This window comes from Colobus angolensis, unplaced genomic scaffold, assembly GCF_000951035.1.
Source record: "Colobus angolensis palliatus isolate OR3802 unplaced genomic scaffold, Cang.pa_1.0 Scaffold36, whole genome shotgun sequence".
Classification (NCBI taxonomy): domain Eukaryota; kingdom Metazoa; phylum Chordata; class Mammalia; order Primates; family Cercopithecidae; genus Colobus; species Colobus angolensis.
The window spans coordinates 7,050,605-7,076,348 of record NW_012116932.1 but is presented as its reverse complement, the minus strand read 5'-3'; the positions used below and the strand labels follow the sequence as shown (position 1 = coordinate 7,076,348).

General features: G+C 43.4%; 1 protein-coding gene across 1 annotated transcript; it reads right to left on the bottom strand.

Moving 5' to 3' along the window:
• Window positions 1-568: 568 nt before the first annotated feature.
• On the bottom strand, window positions 569-24,713 carry DCLK3 (doublecortin-like kinase 3). The gene is made up of 5 exons (XM_011953351.1): window positions 24,650-24,713; window positions 22,083-23,959; window positions 7,252-7,384; window positions 3,668-3,835; window positions 569-1,159 (listed from the first exon to the last, which is right to left on the bottom strand). Exons 2-5 carry the CDS (start codon window positions 23,532-23,534, stop codon window positions 966-968), a joined length of 1,947 nt encoding a protein of 648 aa, XP_011808741.1. The 5' UTR covers window positions 23,535-23,959; window positions 24,650-24,713; the 3' UTR covers window positions 569-965.
• Between the last annotated feature and the right edge of the window lie 1,031 nt (window positions 24,714-25,744).

The window sequence follows — 25,744 nt, the reverse complement described above, 5'->3', positions numbered from 1 at the left end:
TAGGAAGGTAAATTTGGGAAATATTAGGATATGTTTTGCTGTCAGCCCACACATACTCCCAGAGTCATCTGCAAAGACCAATATTTCAGCACAGAAATCTGGAATGTGTCCTGGGTGTATGCCCTGCAGGTAGGAATGTGCTTGAACTCTGAGCTCCTTCAAGTCCCTGTGTAATCCATTTACTGCATTTCTGACATATTAATGTACTAAATGGCTCCCTCGTGATCTGAAAATGTTAACACAGTCACAGCCTGAGTGCCTGACTTCACATAGAAGTGACTCAGGCTCAGGGATAACTGGGCTGAAAAGCAGTATAATGGTATTGCAGGAGCAAGAATGATTTAATAGTTTGGTTTTTTCTTTCCATGTCTCAGACTGCACCAAAACTGATTTTTGGTAAGACTGAAATGCTAGAGACCAAGAATAGTACATCCTAAATAAACAGGTCTTGTCAACTCATCAAGTGTCCTTCACATCTATATGTAGTCATATCAGCCTCTGGAGATCATTCATTCCCTGGCCGTCGTCACCAGCACAAAGAAGTAATCAGAATACAGGCCCACTTCTGTTATTCAGAGCACATTTTATTAACACGGAAAGACCACAGTGCACCTTATTAATCTCACAGGGGGAGTTTAGACCCTGGTAAGCACCACTCCTGTAGTACAGAATAAACTTGGTTACAAAGAGGAAGCAAAACACATCATTATTACCAAAATTCCTCGCTGATGACAATGCTTATCCCCCAAAAATGTATTAAAGGCTTTAAATATACAAATCTAAAAATATGTTGACATTTAACATTTACTTAATTTTTTTAATATGCCTTAAAATACACTGAGTGTCTCTCCCTCTGATTCGCCAATTATGTGAAGAAGCCTCTTTCATTGTTTTTCTCTCAAACTTCCCTCCTTTTCTCTGTCCTTGAGCAGAACTGGGGGCTGAACAGATTCCCGAGGCGGTGACTACGATACCTGCTCCACAACCCTCTTGTGCTGGCTCCGGAAGTGACCCTCGCTGCTGGGAGACACCTGCTTCTGTCGTTTCACTGTATTGGTCTTGCCAGCCGTTTCAATCCAGGGGTGCTGAAGAACCTGATGAGCTGTGTAGCGCTTTTTGGGGTCTACCACCAGCAACCGGCTCACCAGATCTTTGGCAGCTGTTGGAATGAGTGAAGGGAAAATGTGATGAATGTAAGTGGTTCTGAATTTTTCTTCCCCACACAAGAAATAAGAACACAAACATTCACGTCAGCACCATGGCTGGCTGAAAGGCTCCTTCATATTCTAGAGCAGCACAGTCCAGTAGAAGGCAGGAACATTCTCTATCTGCACTATCCACCTGTGATTATTGAGCATTTGAAATCTGGCTTGTGAAACTGAGGAAGTGAATATTTATATGATTTACTTTGAGTTAATTTACACTTGCATTTAAATAGCCATGTGTGGCAGCGGAGAGGGGGCTACCATGTTGGACAGCACAGCTCGAGAGGATGTTCATTCATTTCTCTAGAATCACGGGGCCAGGCCCACTCTTAACATCCCAGGCACTCAGGGCAAAGGAACAAATGGAGACCACATGCTATACATCTACATACTTTAAGATTTCAAATCAAAACTAACACATTGTTAAATAAAATATGTTCAATCTTCCCAAGTCAATACATATGCCTTCACATTGACAAAACTGAAAACCGTGTAAAGAAATCTAAAAAGTAAAGAGTGCAAATTCAAAATTAATTTTATTTTCTGCCCAAGACCATGACTGGATTGATTTTAGGGAAATGAGGGGCCAACTGGTGAGCCCAGCAGCAGGCAGAAAGCAGAAGAGATTTCCTCCTGGCTTGCCGGCTCTCCCAGCCTGGCTCATTGAGCCTGCTCTTTCAATCACTCAAGAATGCACAAGAAGAAAACATCCACCTTTTTGTTGTTGTTCTTTGTCTTTATTGAAGGCTGTCTTTTACTCAAGACCAGCTGCTCACCCACCAATCACCGCTCCCGTACACCGATGTCCAGCCACCTCCTGAGCACAGAAGGCCCAGAGTCCTCCTACACCACCCAATTCAAGCCGGAAAAATTCTGCCCACAAAAAGCCCCAGCCCCACCACTGCCAGAACCACTCTCTCAGGGTCCTCAAATGACTCACTCAGAGGCTGGAAGGCCAGATTTAAGTTGAGAATCCTCAGACTCTTGTGTACAAGTGTGGACAACCAGACAACCCAGCCAACATGTCCAAGCTCTGTCTATCTGCTCCAGACAGCCACTCCTTGGCTACTTTATGGCATAGTGGGAAGAGGCTGGAAAGAGGTCTCACAAACCTTGGAAGTGGGCTTGGGCCATTTGGACAGGGAATTCATGGGTCTTAAGGAAGTGACCTAGAAGAGGGGACCTGGGCTCTGGGGGCACATCCCCTAAGCCCCATACTCTCCTCACTCTGTAGAGAAGGATGTGACTAGCACAGGCCCCAGGACGAGGGCCACCCATGCCGAAATCTAAGGAGTGTTACACAGAACTTTCTAAAATGATTTTTAGTCCCTCAATTCCCAGTTGCCACTGCCTTGTCAGCTCAAGATCCTCATCTACTGTGACAAGCCACCCTCTCCCTACCTTATTTAGAGGGGGAAAAATGAAGATTTTCCCTTTCCTCATCTTCCAATCCCAGTGAGGAAATAGAGGCTAGGGATGGAGGCAGTTCAATAACTAAAATTAAACAGCATGTTTAGGGAAAATTGAAAAACAAAATGTTATCATTCTTATTCTACTTTATTTTTATTTTGAACCAGGATCTCTGTCACCCAGGCTGGAGTGTGGTGGCACCGTCATAGCTCACTGCAGTCTCAAACTCCTGGGCTTAAGCGATCCTCCTGCCTCAGCCTCCAGAGCAGCTGGGACCATGCCTGGTTAATTTGCTTTATTTTTTGTAGAGAAGGGGTCTCGCTAGTTGCCCAGCCTGGTCTCGAACTCCGGGCCTCAAGCAATCCTCCCACCTGGGCCTCTCAAAGTGCTGGGATTATAGGTATGAGCCACCACACCTAGCCTCCTATTCTACTTTTTAAGCTAAAGACTCAAAATCCCCAATTATCTAGTTCTCAGTTTTACAAGGACAGTGAGTAGTACAGACAAATCCATAGAGACAAGGGGAAGGATTTCTTTTGGAATCAAATGGAACAGAGGGCCAAAAGCAGGGAGGACCATGCAGGCTCCAGGTCACTAAAAAATAACTGAGATCTTCATTGCAGAGCCCCTGTGCTCCAAGTGTGCTGCTACAGGACCCTTGGTTATGCACGTGTAAAATAAGCATTTTCAGTCTGTTCCATTCACAAACACTTCTGTATATAAGATGGCCTTTCTCTTTCCAAAGGAGAGTTATAATGTTTCTGATATTTTTCAGTTCTAAGGTTCTTGAATTACCGTAAGGAAAAGTACTTGGTGACTGTAACTGGTGGTTAGGCTTTTTCACTAAATCTCAAAGCACTAAATTTTTTCACTAAAATCTCAAAGTTTTCAGAGTGCTACACAAACCTATATGAAGCTACTGAGGAAGTAAAGGATGAGACATGACATGATGACAGTCCAACTCTGCGCCAGGCACAGTAGTGGGTCCTCTACACATCTGACCTGAAAAATTCATCCCCTCCTCTGCTGTGTGAGGAAGCCCCAAATCTCACCATCAGAGATATTGTCCCAGTAAGGGGGGAGGAACTCAAAGTGGCCCAGCTGGATGATGTTAAAGAGCTCGTCCTGGTCCCTCTCAGGGCTGCGGAATGGCGGAAAGCCACACAGCAGGATATAGAGGATCACACCGGCAGCCCACATGTCCACCTCCAGTCCATAACCTGTGCAGACAGAGGCAGAGACACAAACAAACCTGAGACCAGGCAGGGTCAAAGGTGACGAAATAAATGATGGAGTATTGTGGTTCTAAATAGATCTAAGTTACAGAGGATCCCAGCTCTCAGCAACCAAGAGCCACTTCCAAACACAGCTCCCTTCTAACTCCTATAGATAAGGATTCTACACCATCGTTACTCAAAGTGTGGTCCATGGGCCACTGCCACTTTGCAATGCCTTATTACTGGTCTGTAATAAAATGAGCACAGAAACACTTGAAAGCAAGTGTTTGGAAACTCTTATAGCAATTTAACAAGACTGTGACATTCAGTTGCATGATTGAATGGCACATCTCGTTGAACAGCACATACATCAGTTCAGGCGTTGTCACACACATGTGGTGAGTCACATGTGGCATGAGATGTGTTCTAGTCACATGCAGCAGGACTGTGAGTCCACACTGTACTGGAAATTTTAAAACTTCACCCTTCACCAGAGATAGTTAGAGAAGCCCGAGTCTATACGAGCAATCTCTGCTTCCTATATATCCACTGCTTTCTCTCTCACTTAAAAAATATCACTTACTGGCTTTTTAAATGATTTTTAAAAGACTGATGTTTACTAGCTGTATCCCCCACATGTGCACACACTAGTACACAACGCACACACACACACACCCATATGGAGACATGTATTCTTTTCTAAATAACATTTTTATTTACTTTTCTACATAAAATTAGGATCACATTGCACTTACACTCTATTTTATTTACTTAATATTATATAATGGCATTTCCAACATAAGAATTTCCTATGAAAAATATAAAAAATATTTTTTACAAACATGATTTCTAACAACTATTAGTATCCCCTTTACATAATAAATTGCTGTTGTAATTTAAGTTTTTACTAATTTTTTTACAACTGTAAGGAATTTTCTGATGAGCATTTATTAAATATTTGTGCACATGTCTGATTATAGTCCTAAAATAACCTTCCAGCAGTGAAATAGACAAAGCAATATAAAGATTATTAATACATATTACACATTGTCTTCCCAAAACTTATCACAGCAATATATACATTTTCAACACTTTCTAACTTTCTACAGTTAGAAAAAGAAAACACTTGACCGTTGTAATTTAGAAGTTAGATATTCATGATTAAGCCCCAGAGTAAGTTTGACAAAACACAAATCAGCAGGAAAACACTAAGAGAATAAGTCACTAACGACCCTTTGTGACCCTTTCTCAGTTCTCAACCGTTCACTGTTGAGAGGGACTGATTTTCCTGGGTCTCATCAATCTCTAGAAATGTCCCTTGGCCTCTGTGACAATGCACTTTCCAGATCCTCTCTGGGCTACCCACCCTTTTCTCTACTGACCCCTCCTTCCTTCTCTCATCTCTGAGCTCTTGGCCTCCTCAAGAATACGTCCTTGGCTCTCATTCCTGGCATTACCAAGGAGCCCATTATCAACCACCTCTCTGTTGAGGAGTCTCAAAGCCACATGTTCAGCTCACAGCTTCACCTCCTTGCCAAGTGGACAACTCCATTATCCATCCTGATATCTCTACAAAGTCAGTGTGTTCAAAACTAAACTCACCCCATCCCCCTGTCTCCCAAAAGAGCTATCCTTTCCAACACCCTGTTTTAGTTGGTGCTACCACCAATATGTGATTTTCCCAAGAATTCATGTTGCCTATTTGCTTTCTTTTCTTCTCTTAACCAGTTCATCGATGCCACACCAAGTCTAAACACCTCTACCCAGCCTTCCCATTTGTGGAGAATTTAAGCTCAACCTACCCAACTGATATAGTTTGGATATTTGTTCCCTCCAAATCTCATGTTGAAATTCCATGTGTTGATTCCCAGTGTTGGAGGTAGGGCCTGTGGGAAGTGATTAGCTCATGGGGGTGGATCCTTCATGAATGGTTTAGTACCATCCCCTTGGTGACAAGTGAGTTCTCACTCAGGTGCTTCACTTAGGATCTGGTTGTTTAGAAGTCTGAGACCTCCTCCCTCTCTCTCTCTCTTGCTCCCAGTTCCACCATGTAACATGCCGGTTCCCTGTCACCTTCCACCATGAGTGTAAGCTTCCTAAAGCCCTTACCAAAAGCAGAGCAGATGGCTGGCACCATGCTTGTACAGCCTGCAGAACCCTGAACCAACTAAACTTCTTTTCTTTATAAATTATCCAGCCTTCGTTATTTCTATAGCAACACAAAAACCTGACTAATACACCAACCAATTGTGCTTCTCTCTGGTCCACTGAGGCTAGTCTTCTCCATGTCTCTAACACCTGACCTCATGCATGTCATCTCCTCATCTTTTGGTTTTTTGTTTTTGTTTTTGTTTTTGTTTTTTTTCTGACACGAAGTTTCACTCTTGTTGCCTAGGCTAGAGTGCAATGGCGCAATCTTGGCTCACTGCAACATCCGCATCCCGGGTTCAAGCCATTCTCCTGCCTCAGCCTCCTGAGTACCTGGGATTACAAGCATGCGCCACCACGCCCAGCTAATTTTTTTGTAGTTTTAGTAGAGACGGGGTTTCACTGTGTTGGCCAAGATGGTTTCGAATTCCTGACCTCAGGTGATCCACCCCGCCTTGGCCTCCCAAAGTGCTGGGATTACAGGTGTGAGCCACTGTGCCTGGCCATCTCCTCTTCTTAATTGTCCTGATGGTTCTGCTGCTGGGAAACTATCCGTCCATCCCTTCTCCCTGTCACCAACCCTGCAACCCGATGAAGGTCTTCCCATCTTACAACGGTGGGTAAATTGATTTCTCCTGAAGTGCCACAGTAGTCAAATAGTCATTCATATAGTTAGAGCCATATCATAACTATTATTTCCTTTTTAAATGTTTTAGAAACTATGTCACTAAAACAACTCATTGGATCCTTGCATAATATACAAGTAGGTAATAAATATTCATAGAGTTCATGGAGGAAAATGGGATCCCCTTTTCCTTTAAATGGAAGGTTGGTGAAGAAGTGTTTAAACCAAGTACCATAAGGACTGCTTCAATTCTCTCCTGTTAGAGACAGCCTTGGGTCAGTAGCCCAAATGGCCTTGCTTGCTTGAGTTCCCCATCCAATTCTCCATCACCTTTCATCTCACTGTCCTGCCTAAACACACTAAACACACACACACACACAAACACACACACATACACAAATACACACACACACACACACACACACACACACACACTGATCCATTCACTGTAATGGGGCAGCCCTGATGAGGAGAAAGCTCTCATGCTTTGATCAAGCCTACTTCAAATATTTTCATTGAAGTCCAAATCCAAGCCTAAGCATCAGTTCTCTGAGATTTATTCCATATTGAAAACTAGTAAATATTACAAATGAAATATTTGTTAGTAAGGGAACTAGAGTCCCACAGATCAATGTGTAACACTTACCTTTCTCAGAAAGAATTTCGGGAGCTACGTAAGTCGGGGTCCCACACACAGTAAATATAGGTCTCACCACATGCTTTGCTAGTCCAAAATCAGCCAATTTCAAGGTAGTAGATTTGTCCTCATTTCGTTGAACCTGTAAGAAACCAAAATCCCCAAACCACCACCAAAATTGTGATTAGAACAAAGAAGGGATACTAATGAAACAACAGGCATGCAAGGTCAAGATAAGCAAATGATAAACCTATGTGGGATTACAGCTTAGGAAAACACTGACAAAGCTAACTTGACCTCAATGACAAGGGCTCACATTTTCAACTAAAGAACCAATGGTTTAGATTTACTATGCCGTCCAATATGGTAGCACCATATTGTCACGAGTGGCTACTTAAATGTATTAATTAAAATTAAATTAAAAATTTAGCTTCTCAGCTGCATTAGGCAGATTTCAAGTACTCAAAAGCCACTTGTGGCTTGTGGCTATCGTATTGGGAAACACAGATAGACACACTTCCACTGTTGCAGAAAGGGCTATTAGGCAGCATTGAGTTAGAACAAGGATCAAGGATACTTTGAGCACAGTCTAGCTTTCATGAGCATTAGAAAATGCCTCTGGGCAATGCAAAGGCTGGGCAGACATGAAAAAGAAAGGAAAAAGACTGGGAATGAAAATGAAGAAGTATGGGGCAGGGATGGGGGGAGGTGGGGATGGTTAATTGGTACAAAAAGAATAGTTAGAAAGAATGAATAAGACCTATTATTTGATAGCAAAACAGGGTGACTATAGTCAATGATAATTTAATTGTACATTTTAAAATAACTGAAAGGGTATAATTGGATTGTTTGTATTAGGTTGGTGCAAAAGTAAACACGCAAGGATAAATGCTTGAGGGGATGAATACCCCATTCTCCATGACGTAATGATTATGCATTGCATGCCTGTATCAAAACATCTCATGTACCCCAAAAATATATGCACCTAGTATGTACCTTGATATGGTTTGGCTGTGTCCCCACCCAAATCTCATCTTGAATTGTGACTCCCACAATTCCCACATGTTGTTGGGGGAACCCGGTGGGAAGTAATTAAATCACGGGTGTGGGTCTTTCCCATGCTGTTCTCATGAGAGTGAATCGGTCTCCCGAGATCTGACAGTTTTAAAAATGGGAGTTTGCCTGCACAAGCTCTGTCTTTGCCTGATGCCATCCATGTAAGACGTGACTTGCTCCTCCTTGCCTTCCACCATGATTGTAAGAAGGCCTCCCCCACCATGTGGAACCATAAGTCCATTAAACCTCTTTTTCTTCCTGGTCTCGGGTACGTCTTTATCAGCATCAGGAAAACGGACTAATACAGTAAACTGGCACCAGTAGAGTGGGGCACTGCTGAAAAGATACCCAAAAATGTGAAAGTGACTTTGGAACTGGGTAACAGGCCGAGACTGGAACAGTTTGGAGGGCTCAGAAGATAGAAAAATGTGGGGAAGTTTGTAACTTCCTAGAGACTTGTTGAATGGCTTTGCCCAAAATGCTGATAGTGATATGGACAATAAAGTCCAGACTGAGGTGGTCTCAGATGGAAACCAGGAACTTGTTGGGAACTGGAACAAAGGTGACTCTTGTTACATTTTAGCAAAGAGACTGGTGGCATTTTGCCCCTGCTCTAGAGATTTATGGAACTTTGAACTTGAGAGAGATGATTTAGGATATCTGGTAGAAATTTCTAAGCAGTAAAGCATTCAACAGGTGACTTGGGTGCTGTTAAAGTCATTCAGTTTTATAAGGGAAACAGAGCATAAAAGTTTGGAAAATTTGCAGCCTGACAATGCAATAGAAAAGAAAATCCCATTTTTTGAGGATAAATTAAAGCTGGCTGCACAAATTTGCCTAAGTAATGAGGACTCGAATGTTGATCCCCAAGACAATGGGGAAAATGTCTCCAGGGCATGTCAGAGGTCTTCATGGCACCCCATCCTATCACAGGCCCAGAGACCTACAAGTAAAATTTTGTGGGCTGGCCCCAGGATCCCCATGCTGTGTGCAGCCTAGGGACTTGGTGCCCTGCATCCCAGCCACTCCAGCCATGGCTGAAAGAGGCAAACATAAAGCTCAAGTTGTGGCTTCAGAGGATGCAAGTCTTGGTCACTTCCATGTGTTGGTGAGCCTGCCAGTGCACGGAAGTCAAGAATTGGGGTTTGGGAACCTCCACCTAGATTTCAGAGGATGTATGGAAACGCCTGGATGTCCAGGCAAAAGTTTGCTGCAGGGGTGGGGCTCTCATGGAGACCCTCTGCTAGGGCAGTGCAGAAGGGAAATGTGGGGTCGGATCTCCCAAACAGAGTCCTTACTGGGGCACTGCCTAATGGAATCTTGAGAAGAGGGCCACTGTCTCCAGATCTCAGAATGGTAGACCAGTGACAGCTTGTACCATGCACCCGGAAAAGCCACAGACTCTCAATGCTAGCCTGTGAAAGAAGCCGGGAGAGGGGCTGTATTCTGCAAAACCACAGGAGCGGAGCCGCCCAAGCTCTGTCTTTGCCTGATGCCATCCATGTAAGACGTGACTTGCTCCTCCTTGCCTTCCACCATGATTGTGGGGAGGCCTCCCCAGCCATGTGGAACCATAAGTCCATTAAACCTCTTTTTCTTCCCAGTCTCAGGTATCTCTTTATTAGCAGCATAAAAACGGACTAATACATAACCACAAAAATTAAAAATTGCAAAAAATGAAGAAGTAGACCAATAAGCAGGAGAGAGATGTTAAATATAGGCCCTCATTGGGAGAGGTGGGGGATTAAGAATCAAACAGGCCAGGAGTCTTTGAGCAATTCCAACTCCAAGACTTGCAGCTGAATGGCCTTGGACAAATTTCTTTACTCATCTGAGTCTGTTTTCTCATTTGTTTAAAAAAAAAAATAAGGGTGGGGTAGGTGCAGTGGCTCACACTTGTAATCACAGCTCTTTGGGAGGCCAAGGTGGAAGGATCACTTGAGGCCAGGAGTTCAAGACCAGCTTGGGCAACACCAGGAGACCTCATCTCTACAAATAGTAAAAATATTAGCCAGGCGTGGTGATGCATGCATGTGGTCCCAGCTACGTGGGAGGCTGAGATAGGAGGATCACTTGAGCCTGAGAAGTTGAGGCTGCAGTGTGCCATGATTATACCACTGCACTCCAGCCTCAGCAACAGAGCAAGACCCTGTCTCAAAATAAAAGACGGAAGAATGGGAGTGACAGTTTCCAGCAAATAGGCTTATGTCATGAGTTTCATTCAATGTCTGCAATTTGCCTAGCAAAGTATTAGCTCTAAAGTGACCAAAAGGCCCAGTGTGACTTCCACCAGGTTTTAGAAAAGGGTAGAATTGGTCAATTTTTAAAATGGAGAAAAGGCATACTCACCTTCACTCTGAATGAATACAGAATCTGAAATGCTCCCTCCTTTTTCCCCTTCAAAACTTATCCCACCTGTCTCATTCCTTCAAACAAGTCCAGGCGACTGACTTTCTCATCTCTGGTAAGCCAAATCCCATTGCCAAGTTAGTATGTCCTGTCCTCCTTCCCCAACAAGTGATTTGATATAAGATTATGACTGTTAGGAAAAGCTGGACCTTAACCTAAAAGAAACTAATCTCAAGAGGTAAGTGTGGCAAGTATTTAGGTCACTATGCTGGCAAATAAAACTAAATTTCACATGAAAAAACTAACCATGAGGGCGCAAACCCAGCACATCTTGCAGCAAGTAAAAGATGCATCAGTGCCCCTGCCTGAAAGAAGTTTTCCAGTTTGAGGGAAGGTTAAATAATCAGACACAATTCAATACTCCAGCATCCTTCCAAACTATCTGGTACCTGCACACATAAGGTCCAAGGGTAACTGCCATGTTTCTCATGGTAGAAGCTGATTGCTCAGATGAAGGTGAACTAAGCAGTTAGTTAGACCACTGTGTGAAAACTTACTAGAATTTGGGCAGTCTTATCCAAGCAAGAGACTCATTAGTGCCACCACAGCTATAGGAGAAATTATCAACTTGTCTGCAGGCATACGCCCTCACATCTCTCCTGGAACTGGGGCAAAGGCTCTCAAGGCTCCTACCAGTGCCTGGACAGGTGGGCAGTAGGGGAGCTCTGCCTCTCCCTGGGACCCATCACAGCCATGGGCAACACCTAGAATGACAGGGTGGAGCCGCCTTTCCCCTGTCTCTCCAGACCAGAATAAATTCTCCACAGTTGCTTTGGTTTCTGTCAGTGAGCTTACATCTCCAGAAGCAGCATGTGTCTTAATTACTGAGCCCAAGTCACCACCAGACAATCTAATCAAGGTCTCCATAATTAACCTCACCAAATGGAAAGTCATAAATTTAGAACTAAAATGAAATTCTGCTTGGTCTGCATATAGAAACTGACATAGCCCAAAAGGAGACAACAGGGTAATTACCAGAATAATTTAAGAAAACCTTGTTTGGAAGGGAAGGAAAACAAAATAATGTGATGCCTAGAATGACCAGATGGATCATATGCATTAATCATAGTTGCTGGGTGACTGCTGGAAAAATATGTCTCTCACAAATATTTATAAATTAGCAGCATTAAAAGCATTTGGCTGACTGGCCGGGCATGGTGGCTCATGTAATCCCAGTACTTTGGGAGGCTTAAGCAGGTGGATCACTTGAGGTCAGGAGTTTGAGACCAGCCTGGCCAACATGGTGAAACCCCATCTCTACTAAAAATACAAAAAAAAAAAATTAGCTGGGCATGGTGGTGGGCACCTGTAATCCCAACTACTATGGAGGCTGACTCAGAAGAATCACTTGAACCCCGGAGATGGAGGTTGCAGTGAGCTGAGGTCGAGCCACTGCACTCCAGCCTGGGTGAAAGGATGAAGCTCCGTCTTAAAAATAAACAAATTAGTTTTAAAAATAAATAAATTAAATAAAGCTTTCAGCTGACTTAGTACACCAAAGTAATAAGTGTGTTCCTATTGTGAAATAAGTGAAACATTACCTTCCTCGTGGAAGCCCCCAATTCCAAAACCTGGCTCCACTGAGCTTGCAGCAGATTAAACATTTTGGAAACTCACATTTTACTTTGAAAAGTTATTATGTTAACTATCCAGAGACTGAATGATATATTTTCAAAATGTCAAATCTGTTTTTAGAGTATGATATGGACCTATGTGAGATATATTATGCCTTTTCTAGTTTTCTAGTTTCTTCATGCTATAGCTTTTCTCTTTCAATCTCAGGATCATCCCCTGAGCATCAACAATTGCATAAGCAGAACTGGGGGGGCGGTTTAGATCAGTGGCGCCACTTGTCCCTTCCAGAAAGTGGCCCCAGGTGGCCCAATGATTTTAGTTCTTCTGTCTCCAGCTTCTACTGTCAAGAGTTATTTAATATTCTTCAGCGTTGTCATTTATTTCCTCTACCTAAGCAGCTTAATTACTTTTAAGGTCGCACACTGTCTGCAAGTTTTTTGGCTTATTTTTGCAACAAGCACCTCACATATTTGGCTTCAGAACAGTTCCTATCTTAAACCTTGAAATTAAATGAGTGATGTTGTCCTAGAATAATTCTTCTTCCCAGAATCTGTGGGACAACTGATACCATCAAATCCAAACCTCCACCCAAGCAAAAAACGTGTCTCAAACATCCTCCCACCAGACTATCGTTCATGTCTGAATGAAATCTCAAAATGGAAAAGACTCCACAACTCTAAGCTGTAGTTCATCCCATTTATGGCACACGTAGCTTGTGAGGAGATTCACCCCTATGTTGATTCAGAATTCCTTTCCCACTCCTGTTTTCTAAATCTGTGCTCTCCAGTGATGCTGAATAAGAACACATCCCTCCAAAGATGGGAAGCAAGTACCGTGATCCCCAGCTCGCTTCTGGCTTCTCCAAGCTAGCCTCTGTGATGATTAATTTTAGATGACAACTTGACTGGATTAAGGAATACCTAGTACTGGTAAAGCATCATTGATGGGGGGGCGGGGTGAGGGCAGTGTCTGTTAGGTATTTCCAGAGGAGATTAGCGTGTGAGTCCAGGTGGACCAAGTGCAGAAGATCTGTCCTCGATATGGATGACAGCAGCATCCAGCCGGCTGGGGCTTGGATAGAACAAAAGTAGGGAAAAGGCAATTGGTGTCTCTGTCTCTCTGTCTCTCTGTACCCCCTCCTCCCCATCCTCCTGGGACATCAGAACTGTAGGCTTTCTAGCCTTTGGGCTCCAAGACTTATACCAGTAACCCCTGGGTTCTCAGGCCTTCAGACTTGGACTGAGCCATGCTACTGGTATCCCAGGGTCTCCAGCTTGTGGACAGCCAGTCATGGGACTTCTCAGTCTCCATAATCATGTGAGCCAAGTCCCCTAATAAATCCCATCTCATACATCCCTATAAACACATATGCTATTGGTTCTGTCTCTCTAGAGAACTCTGGCTAATACAACAACCAAGGATACTCTAGTGAATCCTTACAGGACCTGGTGTCCTGGTCACCCTCCCTCACTCATCCCTTTTCCCAGTGCAGCCCCTGGACCCTGGACCAGCACCATCAGCATCTCCTGTGAGCTTGTTACAGCTCTCAGCTGCCCCAGAGCCCCTGAACCAGAATCTGCATTTCCTCACGACCTCAGAGAGATCTGTGTACACGGTAAAGTTCTGGATGGCCCATATGTCATTGATGCCTTTCTTAACCAAGAATGTCCAGCACCTCAGGACTCTCGGTTGACCAGGCACTCAAGTGGTCATCAAGACAGCCAAAGACCCCGTTAAATGACCCACTTCAATGTCCCTGCCTGAGAAAACCTTTCAGGGCTTTCCCGGGTTGTGTGGTGGGGGCGCACAAAAGCCCCCTTTGAACACATCTCACTTTGCCCTCACCCCACATCTCCTTGTATCTATTTTGCAGCCTACCTAAAGTTGCTGCTCTAGGCCATGTTCCTGCTGGGGGCTCATTTTCGGTTGTTCTCTAACTGAAAGTGTGTAAGAGATTACATGGCACTGTAATGACTATTATCTGTCTGCATCTCTCACCCTTTTCCAGCCACCTCAAAGTGTCATGCTTGGAATCCAAGTGATGTACATTATGTACATAGGCATTCAGATAACATCTGGAAAATCTCAAAGCTTCAAGAAGAATCTTTATTTTTCTCAACAATTTGCTCTCTCCTTCAATGGTACCTCAATTTAAATGTGATTTTGCAATTCTCATCTCTGAACAGAAGATGGCAGCAGAGTCCAGCCCAAACAACAAATGGCTCCCTTAAGGATTAAGGCATGGATAAAGTTTATTTATCTTTGCCACCTTCTTACTTGATCCATCATGGTTTCTCGTACTTTTTCCCTCCAAGGTCCATTTTCAACTGGCTGTGAAGAATGAAATGATCTTAGAAACCAATTCACATTAAAATGCCAATACCTAAAATCCGTTTATATTTCGACGACAGCAAAATATACCATAATACAGGCTGGGTGCAGTGGCTCAGTCCTGTAATTCCAGCACTTTGGAAGGCCAAGGCAGATGGATCACTTGAGTCCAGGAGTTTGAAGTGAGCCTAGGCAACATGGCGAAACCTCATCTCTACAAAAAATACCAAAATATTAGCCAGGTGTGGTGGCTCATAACTGTGGTCCCAGCTACTTGGGAGGCTAAGGTGGGAGGAGTCTGGAAGGCGGAGGTTGCAGTGAGTTGAGATCACACCGCTGCACTCCAGCCTGGGTGACAGAGTGAAACTGTCTCAAAATATATGTACATACACCATAAATAACACTCTTATGTGTATATATATATATATGCACACAAAAATAACACCCTTGTGTATATATCTACACAAAAAAAATACAACCCTTATTTTCTCTACATCTCTTTTTAGCTACTGTTCCATATCTATGATCCCCTTCGTGCGTGCACACACACACACACACACCCTTGAAAGAGGTGTCTATACACACTGTCTACATATATATGTGTATATATATATGTGTATATATCTATATATATATACACACAAACACATAAACATAGCATAATACAAAAGTATGACTGAAAAAAAATCAGTGAGGAAAAAGTCTTCCCTGGGACTTGTCACATGGCATGCTCACAAAATGCTTTTGGTGTCTGTTTATTGCATCCGCTTATTTCTACTTAATTAAAATCTCATGTTCATTCAACAAATACTTACACACCTACCATCTGCTAGGCAGTGTTTTCAATATTAAGAATAAAGTAGTGAATGAAACAGATAAACTTCTTTTTCTTATGAAGCCTCCTTTCTATTAATGAACAATATTCAAATAAATATGTAATGTCAGGCAGTGATAAGCGTTTAGAAAAAGTAAAAGTGGGATAAGGGCTGAGTTGTCTAGTACAGTATCCACTAAGTACACATGGCTATTGATTTTTACATGAAACTTAAAATGCAGTTCCTTAGACAGGAGGAACTGCCCATGTGGCTATAGGCCACCTGTATCTCCATCATCACAGAAAATTCTACTGGCAATACTGGCACAGACAGTGGCAGGGTGTTTTTTTTTTTTAATAAGGTGGTTAAGGAAGGACTCACTGAGGAAGTAACATCTGAACGAAGGCAGGGGTGAGCCATATTAAGATGTGAGGAGCAAGTTTTCAGGTAGAAGAAAGAGTAAATGCGAAGGACATGCATGATTTGATGTAGCAAGCAGGGGCAGGAGCAGGGCGAGTAAGGAGCTGGGTGGCTGGAGAGTGGCTTTGAGAGGAAGACGGAGTACACATCATATAAGACCTTCCAGGCCATGGAAATGACCTTGGCATTTATTCTGAATGTCAATGTGAAGGGAAGCTAATGGCAGCTCTGAGCATAGAAATCACTGTGATGCACTGTCTTTTTAACCCAGTGTCTGGTCAGAGGTGGCCAGCCCAGCTGATGAAGGACTTTGGACTGTAGGTGTTTCCTGAACTTGATAGCCTCATATTTAACAGCACACTTTACTTCACCACCTAGTCATCCAATCGGATGATCATCTCAAATTCAATATGCTGGAAACTGATTTCACCTCGACCCTGCTTCTCTCCCACAGTTCCCCAACCCAGAGAATGGCTCCATCATCACATAAAGATGCTGTCATATCTCTCAACGTTAAAAAAACACAACCCTTATTTTCTCTGCATCCCTCTTTAGCAACTGTCCCATATCTATGATCTTCTTCGTGAGTGCACACACACATACACACACACACGCACACGCACACACCCTTGAAAGAGGCGTCCATACACACTGTCTACAGTATTCCACCTTCCATTCTATCCTAACTCAGTCAGACTCTCATCCTCATAACTACACAGAAACCACCATCCTCCATTAGAAAAATGGGGCTGCAACTGATCCAGCTTCAGGTCAGAAACATCTGTCACCCTTGAGTCTTCTCTTTCCTCATCCACCGCATTCAATCCACTGACAAGTCTTGTCTTTACCCTTAGGATGACCACTTCTCCCCATCTTTACTGCAGTCCCCAAGACCAAGCCACCATCATCTCCTGCTGGGACCATGGCAGCAGACTCCTCACTCCTTCTTTTCTCCCTCCCCTCACATAACCCCTAACATGTGGGACTTCCACAAGAAGATGACCCAGAACCTGAGGGTTTCCGTTGCAATTAGACAACTAGACCTTAGATCTCAGCAACTTGAAGAGATTTACTGAGCTGTTTCCTCAGCTTAAGACCATTTTCCAAATGCCCTTAAAGAGTTTTAAGAAACTTAATCTTAGATCCTCAAATGACTCACAAGAATATACTCTTTTAGAGAGGTGATAACATACATGAACACAGGGATTAAGTGGACTAAAGGAAGGTGCTGTTATTTTCCTTTACCAAATGACCAGATCTTCAGGCCTCCTTGATGAAATGAGGTCACGGTTTTAGAAGATATCCACCAAGTTGATAAATAGGAATCATACTTTAAAATTGTCTTTGTTGTTGATAACTTACTGCAGACAGTAACTTATTAGACACCTATCCTTTCAGGTGGATGTTTCGAAAGGAACTTACAGAGGAAAGAAAATCTCAATCCTCAAGATGACCCAGTATCTAGAATTTTGAAGACTATGAGAAATTTCCTGTAACCTCTGCCTATGTGGCTAAACCCTGGAAATACATAAGTTCACTGAGTATACAGATACTATTATTGTCCTGGAAATTGCTGAAATGGATGCTGAGAGCCTGTCTTACCAATGTAAACCTACAGTCATAACTGCAATGATTTCTGACAAGAATATACCCCACAGTTCTCTAGAGGTCAATCTTTTATATAACAGCATTCTCAATGACTTGATCAAAATGGACCAATGACCTAAAGACTTGTGTCACTGTACTTTTTCTTTGGTAATTTCATGTTATTACTGAAATTAATATTTCTTTATTTTATTAAGTAGAACTTAAGTATACTTCATAGTTGTTGTTAGTTTTTTTCTTAATGTGATTGGGGTATAAATGCATTCATGAATACTTGGACTATTAATGAGAAGCTAAGGGAAAGGAGATTGAAACTGAAGCTGGTGGAAGAGAAACCTTGCTGATCAAGGAGAATTATGCATTGCAGAACCAGTGACTACCACAACAATAATCAGTGAGTCCTTCTTATATATCAGAGTAGAAGGGAAAAAGAACTTACAGAATTCAGACCAAGAAAATGATTGAACAGGTTCATTGTAAAGGGAGAATGAGCAGGAAGTGTGATTGGCTACTTTTTATCCTTCCAGATTTTCCCTGCCACCTTTAGGGACGCCAGTCACTGCCCTGTCCTAGTCATATTCACCAGTAAACATATAGACAAGCCTGTTTCTTCCTAGAACCAGCAGGAGACCAGAAAGAGGATACAACCTTTGTACTTGACCAAGATGAGACCTGTTCCCACTATCCCCACCACCATCTCTCCTGGATTTCGGGGATCTCTGCTCCCAGCACTCCAGGGTTATAACAGCTAGTCTGGGGGCAGTAGCAGAATTAGAGACATGAGCACCCTACATGCTAGTGGAGGTGTAGCAGCATGCCCACCCTACTCATTCCTTTCCACTCTATTTCCAGGCAGGAACACATCCTTCTCTTCCCCTTATTCTGGAAGAAATTTTCTCAAATGACCGTACTTAATGCTCATGTCTGACATCTCCTCAGTCTCTTTCCCCATCCCGCTCACCCAGCTTTCTTTGCTGAATACAATCTCTCAGCCATCAGCTATAAATAACCTGGCCTGTGCCCTTCCACCGTGTGTGTGAGCTGGTCTAATCATCATCACTCTTCCAGCTCCTGTTTGCTTCTCCACTTCCTTCCACAGAGCCCAGCCAACATCACCCAGCATATTCCAACTCCTCCTAGGAGCACACACTGGCAGAAGCAGCAATTAACACTGGTATTTCTGCAAGCTGGAAATTCTTATAATTAAAACTTCTTTTGTAAGATCTCAGGAGTCTAAATAACCCTAAGGGAAGAAGAACACCATCATCTTATCAGGAAATGTGATCAGTAGAAATAGATAAACTCAGTAACGTAGGCCTAAAATTTTACTCTAGGGCCCAATTATCAGATATAAATATTTCTGTTGATTAAAATATGATAAGCTTGCTATATTCATTAGGAGCTTTTAGCACATACAGATAGTCTCTAAAAGCAGCAACACTTGCAATCAGCCGTGTAATCAAAAGTTAGTTCTGACATAATCACTTCCCAAAGCTTAACAAAGGCAGGTCTTAGCAGACACAGCAGCCATCCATTAAAGGCAGAAACAATTAGTTTGACAATATAAAGCTCAACACAAGTGCAAAACACTAAATTAAAGGCAATTGAAGAACACCAACTTATGGACAGTAGTCACCAATGTGATATTTATTAATATTTTAAATCTTAGAAGGCCAAACAAATTTGCAATGTAATTATATCAGCAGCTTTAGAGATGACACCTTGCTAAACCCGGACGAGTCAACTGTCAATCCAACATTATCTCTATCTCTTTCTGAAAAACCAAAAAGCACTGACATCAGATAGCATTTAGACTTCTGACATAACAATATGTTAAACTTTACTCACCCAGAAAAAGGATAAACATGTTTTATAAATGTGCCAGACCTGTCCGTTTTGATAAATGCAAGCTGACAAATTATCCATAGGAAAACAAATATATTAACCTATTCCACATAAGATGGCTCAAATATGTAGCTTTCTACAGTTTCTGAAGAAGCCATAACACCACAAAAAAGATTTTTTATTTGAAATATATGTATATAGGCTTTATTCAAAATTTAAAAAAAAGAAAGGGTCTACATATCAATTGGGATCAATTCCGATAAACAAAAGCTCATGCATTTAGAATGAAAAAATTACACCACTTTGTAGTCTGCCTTCTCTCTCTCACACACACATACATACACAATTCCATTGCCTGCCCCCGAGCACTAAAACATGCACGTACTGACATTTAAACCATGAAGAACTACCCAGAGGCAAGAAGCTTGTCCATATTAAACATATTCCTTGCTGTTTTCCTACTTCCTCAAACCACCCTCCATGTGATCTATAACAGTGCTGACTTTCTCCATCTCAAAAAGAGCTGATAAACCCCTCCACACAAATGAGAGCTTCTATTGCCCCAGAGATGGGTCGACTCAACTGACTGGTGCCAGGATCTTGTTAGAAAATGCAAACTAAGCCAACTCTCTCCAAAAGACAGTGATCTCATTCCACATAGCTGAGAACTTGTTTAACTGTTCTAATGCTATAGTAGGCACATGTCTGAAATGTTCAGCTCAGGGGACCTCCTTAGGCCTCGAAAGGGATCTCTCCTGCTTAGGCTATTCAGTGGAAGAAGCAGAGAGTTGTTAAAGAACACTGCTCTGTTGAAATTCCAAAGTGTCCATAATAAAGAGCATACAGTACATTGCACATAGAAGACATCTGGGCTCAGACCCAAAAGACAGGAATAATCAAAAAGCAAGTAAAGAAAGGACGAGGACTTCCAGCTAATGCAAAAAATGAAATTGTTCAAAGAGAGTAATTCAGACCACTCATTCAACCAGTCAAATTGCTTCTGTAATTCTATGAGTTAGGAGAAAAACACAAAAACAAGGTTGCTCGACTTAGTGGTCAATATAGACATAATTTCACCGGATAATTAGTTTGACTCACTCAGTGTTTCACCTGCTTGTGAGAGCAGTTTACAGACAGGCGAATCCACTGGGATAGTGTCTCCAGGCTGAGTCTACAGCCACGGAAACTAAAGAAAATAGCATAAATCCCTTCCCCCCGGGGGACCTTTCCAGCTCCTCGCCAAAATATGGCCCATCAAAATCACTGTGTCCATTCACTATTGCTTTATCTGCAGTGACGTGACTTTGAATGCTTACTCATGAGATTCACCTTGATATCAGGGTTGTTTTTAATGTAATAATAGTGATAGTCTCTGCCACTGATAGAGTTCTTGCTGCTTCCCAGGCAGCATGGTAGGTATTCATACAACTAATATGTATTAAATGTCGACCAAGTGACAGAACTGTTCTGGGTTTGAGAGCACATTCTGAATGAAACAAAGTCCATGGTGTCATGGAACTTTCTCTCCAATAACAGGAGGGAGACAGAAAGGTAAATACAGACTCTATCAAGTGGTGATCAGGGCTATAAAGAAGAAAGTGGGTGAACATGCCAGAGGGTGACAGTGTCATCATGACAAAGACCTCCTGGCACACACTTGTACTCAAACACATTAATATACCAACTCATTGCAATAAGCGAGAACACACACGGTTGGGATTTGGGAATCAAAGTAAGAGAGTGTTTAAAGGACTCATGACACTATGTGGGCTGTGTTAAATGATTTGGGGGAGGATTCATGAAAGCAGGGTTTTGCTCTGGGCTGGATAGTGCCAGCACATGGGGGTAATTCTATAATCAGGTATCTTAATAATTCTTACGTGAAGATAGGAAGGATGAAGCAATGCACTCAGTCACTCACAGCAGCCACAAAGGGGACATGTGACCTTATTTGTGGTTTGGACAATATTCTTATTTTTATCTGCTTTTGGACATCAGCATAAAGGGGTTTTGCTTTTGTCTTGAGCCATTATGGTCACAGAGTGGCCTTATCTGATGTTGTGATCTGTGAAATTGCTTATGCTCAACAGGAGAATGGCATAGCTGAGATAAGAGTGTCAGGCCAGCTCCCAGCTGTCAGGGGCTGCTTTTCTTTTTCCCATACTCAAACTGCAGGCAACCTTCCAAAATAGGCACTATTACCATTTCTCTTTTGCAAAATAATGAAACTAGGGTCCAGCAAGATAAAGGGCTTATCTTAGAGCAAGCAATTAAGAAAGCCAGGATTCAAACCCAAGTTATCTGACTCCAGAGCCGGCCTCATCAGCACTCCTTATACAGACCCTTACAGTACTGCACCTTTTGAGCTGCTCAGCAAAGCATTATCTTCAAAAAGACCAAAGTGGCATCTCAGTGGGAGGGTGAATGATGCACACAAAGCCTCAAGGGGAAGCTGCCACCAGTAGGCATCCCAGTACCTAAGTACCAAGAAATTAAGTTCACGTGGTCATTATCAAGACAAACGCATTTTTCTCCCAGAGATGAGGAGACATTTTCCATTTTATTTAAATTGGAAGGTTTCTTTTTCCATAAGTTCATCAAAACTAATTTATCTCAGCAACTTATGACCTATAACCATAGTTTTAAATACTGGAACAGTATGTTGTATTAACATAAAAGTAAAGTTCTAGTGTGTAAAGGTGACAGAGTACAAAGCAATTGATATCAATTTTATCCCATATTCTAAAAACACCCTCTCCTATATCATCCAAAGTCAAGGCTTACCAAAAGGTTTTCCGGCTTGAGGTCCCGGTGGACAATGCTCTTGTCATGCATGTGGACGAGGGCCTTGCATAAGTCCATGATCATGAGGGCCGCATCGGGCTCCGGGAACTTCACACTTTCTATGATGGCGTCAAAAAGGTCTCCTCCCTGCACGTACTCCAGGATCAGGTAGATTTCCGTGTCTGTTTCGTAGACTTCATGTAGTTTCACGATGTTGGGGTGAGAGAGGCTCTGGATGATCAAGATCTCACTGTCCACCATGTCCTCCTTGCCCTTGAGTCTGGACTTGTCAATGATCTTCATCGCATAGGCCTGCCTGGTCTCGCGGTGCCTGCACTCCTTCACGACAGCAAAGTTCCCGTCCCCAATGACCCGGCCAGTCTCATAATGCTTCTCCACATTGGCAGCAATGATGCCCATGGGTCGCGGCTTCCGACCGCTGGGCCGCTCTGGCTTGTTCTCTTCTGGCCTCGTCTTGGGCTCCTTTTCTAGCTTTGCAGGTTGGTCATCTCTGAGAGTCGTCTTTCTGCCTCCAGACATACATGGCTTTTTCTCCTTCTCTGCCTCCTTCTCTTCTCCTCGGGTCCTAGGGAGCTTCTCAAAGCCTGCCTGGTGCTCTCTCAGGAGCCAGCCACCATGCTTGCTCCTGTTCATGGGCCTGGTGTCTTTCTTCACCTCCCTCAGCCCTTCCTCTGTGACAGGAAGAACTTCCGCAAGTTCCTTCTTGGCCTTGGCTGCTCCCTGAGCATGGCTTTCTTGATCCTCTGGGTCTCTGTCCTCTTTCTTGTCCGTGCTCTTGCTGGGTCTCCTCAGCTCTTGAGTGGGATTCCTGGGGCTGCTCCTGTGGCTGTCACCCTTCCACCCTTCCTCCCCACCTGCAGGATTCGCCTCGGGAGACCTCCTGCAGCTTCTGGTCCTCACCAGCTTCTCCACCTCATACATTGGGCCCTTCCCCATATCCAGCTCACTGGTCCCCAGAGAAAGCCTCTCGCGCTCCAGGCTCTGCTGAAGCTCCCTCTCTCTCTTGCACTTCTCACATCTGATAATTTCACCCGAGGTCTTTTCAATCTCCACCCCGAGGTGCTTCTCTCCCCTTGCGTGCCTCTCTTCTAGAGTGGCTTCCCTGGGCAGCTTGCTACCAGGTTCCGGCTCCCGTTTCCCCCTCCCCCACTTCTTCTGGGTCCTTGCTCTGTCATCTAGTGAAAGCTCCTCAGGGATCTTCCCCTGGTGCCTCATGGCTGCCTTGCATCCTGCAACCTCGCTGCAGCTTTTGGGGGTCTCGGTCTCCCCACAGCGGTGGTCTCCTTTCAGAGCCTTGCTAAACAGCCTGCTCCTCAGCCTTGGAGAAGGGACACGGCTGTGCTGGGCCAGTGTCAGGGCCCGGGCTTTGTTGGGGTACAATTCTTCTACAGCCACCTGAATGCTCTTCAGTGTCAGTGGTTCTTTGCCCATAGCTATGAAAGCATCCCCTTCCCTGAAGAAATCAGAGACACTCCTGATTTCCCTGCCCTTGAGGTTAAACAGTTTCCTCACACGGTCATTCTTCCATCTGGGAGAGCCCAAGGCTTCTGAGATGTCAGCTAAGAGCTGCTCGAACGTCTGCACTGATCGCCTGTTGAGGAGCAGGGTGATCTTTCGGGGGCGCTGCCCACCCAGCTTCACCACGGTCACGACCCTGGGCTTCAGCGGGCTGTTCTCAGGATGTGCCGAGTGAAGGCCATTCCGAGGGCAGAACAAGGGCACGACGGGGCCACGCGGCCCCAGGAATGGTTTCTCCAGATTCCCTCGGCTGGCAGGCAGCCAGGAGCCTTGCAGCTTCCGCTCTGTGATTCTCGAGCTTAAATATTTTAGAGAATGGTCACATAGGCCTTGCTGTCCTGCAACAGGAAAAGGACAACAGAGTGTTAGTTAAGATGGGTTCAGAGAGCCCTCAGCCTTCACTGAAACTTTACTAAAGATGACTGATTCTAGTATTACAGTTTATAAGTGTGGTTTCTGAGAGTCTGTTAGAAATGACGGAGCCTTTATACTTAGGTCTAATTCCCAGTCTCCTCTACACCAAGAGTGCAGAACAGAGTCAGCATCGGGCCTGTAGTGATTCCTGTAGGCCTCATAGAGGCCCCCAGGATGGGCCACACCTCGGGAGCTGATACAGTTTGGCTCTATGTCCCCACCCAAATCTCATCTTGAATTGTACTCCCATAATTTCCACATATTGTGGGAGAGACCCGGTGGGAAACAATTGAATCATGGGGGCAGTTTCCCCCATACTGTTCTCATGGTAGTGAATAAGTCTCACGAGATCTGATGGTTATATCAGAGGTTTCTGCTTTTGCATCTTCCTCATTCTCTCTTTGCCTGCTGCCATCCATGTAAGGTGGGACTTGCCCTTCCTTGCCTTCCGCCATGATTGTGAGGCTTCCCCAGCCATGTGGAACTAACTGTGAGTCCAAGAAAATCTTTCTCTGTAAATTGCCCAGTCTCAGGTATGTCTTTAATACAGGAACCCTCTCAAAGTGAGGCCTGACTCTGTAAACACAACTCCAGCTACCCCAAAGTGAACTGACCTTCAAGGATCTACAACTGAGATAAAAAGGGCCAGTTGTGCTGCCCATGAAACACCAACAAGAGGAACATTCTAGAACTTTGAAAGGCCAGGTTTGCTGCCCATGAAATGCCAACAAGAGGCAGGAACATTCCAGAACTTTGAAAAACCCACTCTTACCCATCTCCTTGCCAAGAACAGTTCTTTTTCAGCTTGATTTTGAACTCACTCAAGGTCGAGTAGTATGCGAAGAGGTTATGGTCACAGGGTTTAAGACAGATCTGGATTTTAATCCCGGCACGGCCATGGACTACTTGTGTGAACTTGGGCAAATTACTTGTATTTCATTTTTTTTTTTTTTCCATTTATAAAGTAAGAATGCTACACCTCTCTCCCAGGGTTTTTGTGAAGAATAAATGATCAAATTACAGCTTACCTAAGAGAGTGTCTGACACATGGTAAGGACACAATAGTTGCTAGTTATTAACACCATCCTTATGATTTTAATATCTATTTCATATTATAATTTCACTTTAGTAGTAGTATAATCTATCAATAAGGTAGAAGTCTACCGTGCACAGCTTCACCTGGCATTACAAGAACTCATGGGCCAACATGATATGGTAGGTATTTCTTAAAGCTCTGACTGAGATCCACTTGCATTAGAGTTAGTATAGGAAAACTGAAGGAGGTTTCAATCTAGGTGTAAAAATTTCCTTGTCCAGATGGCTTTCCCTCTTCTTATTAAAAAAAAAGTAAAGAAACCAAGGTTCAGAGCTTAAATAATGAGAATGTACATGAATAAAACAAGACTTTTGTATTTCCTGATTGACTATGCCTAGCCAGAGTAAAGCAGCTGAGGCAGGAGTGGTTTAATTTCCTCAGTTTCTATCCAGGTCAGGAAGAGAAATTGGAAAAGAACAGAATGTGTCACTCAGTTAAGCCACAAGGGTGGGATGACAATTATTAAAGTTACCCTACAGGACCTATATGTCATATTCTACATGGAAGAATCTGCTGTTTATGCTTCCTTTAAGAAGAAATTTAAGATAATCATTTATAAGTGTACTTGAATCAACTGTAGCAGAAACTCCAGTTGTGCCAGGATGGGATTTTG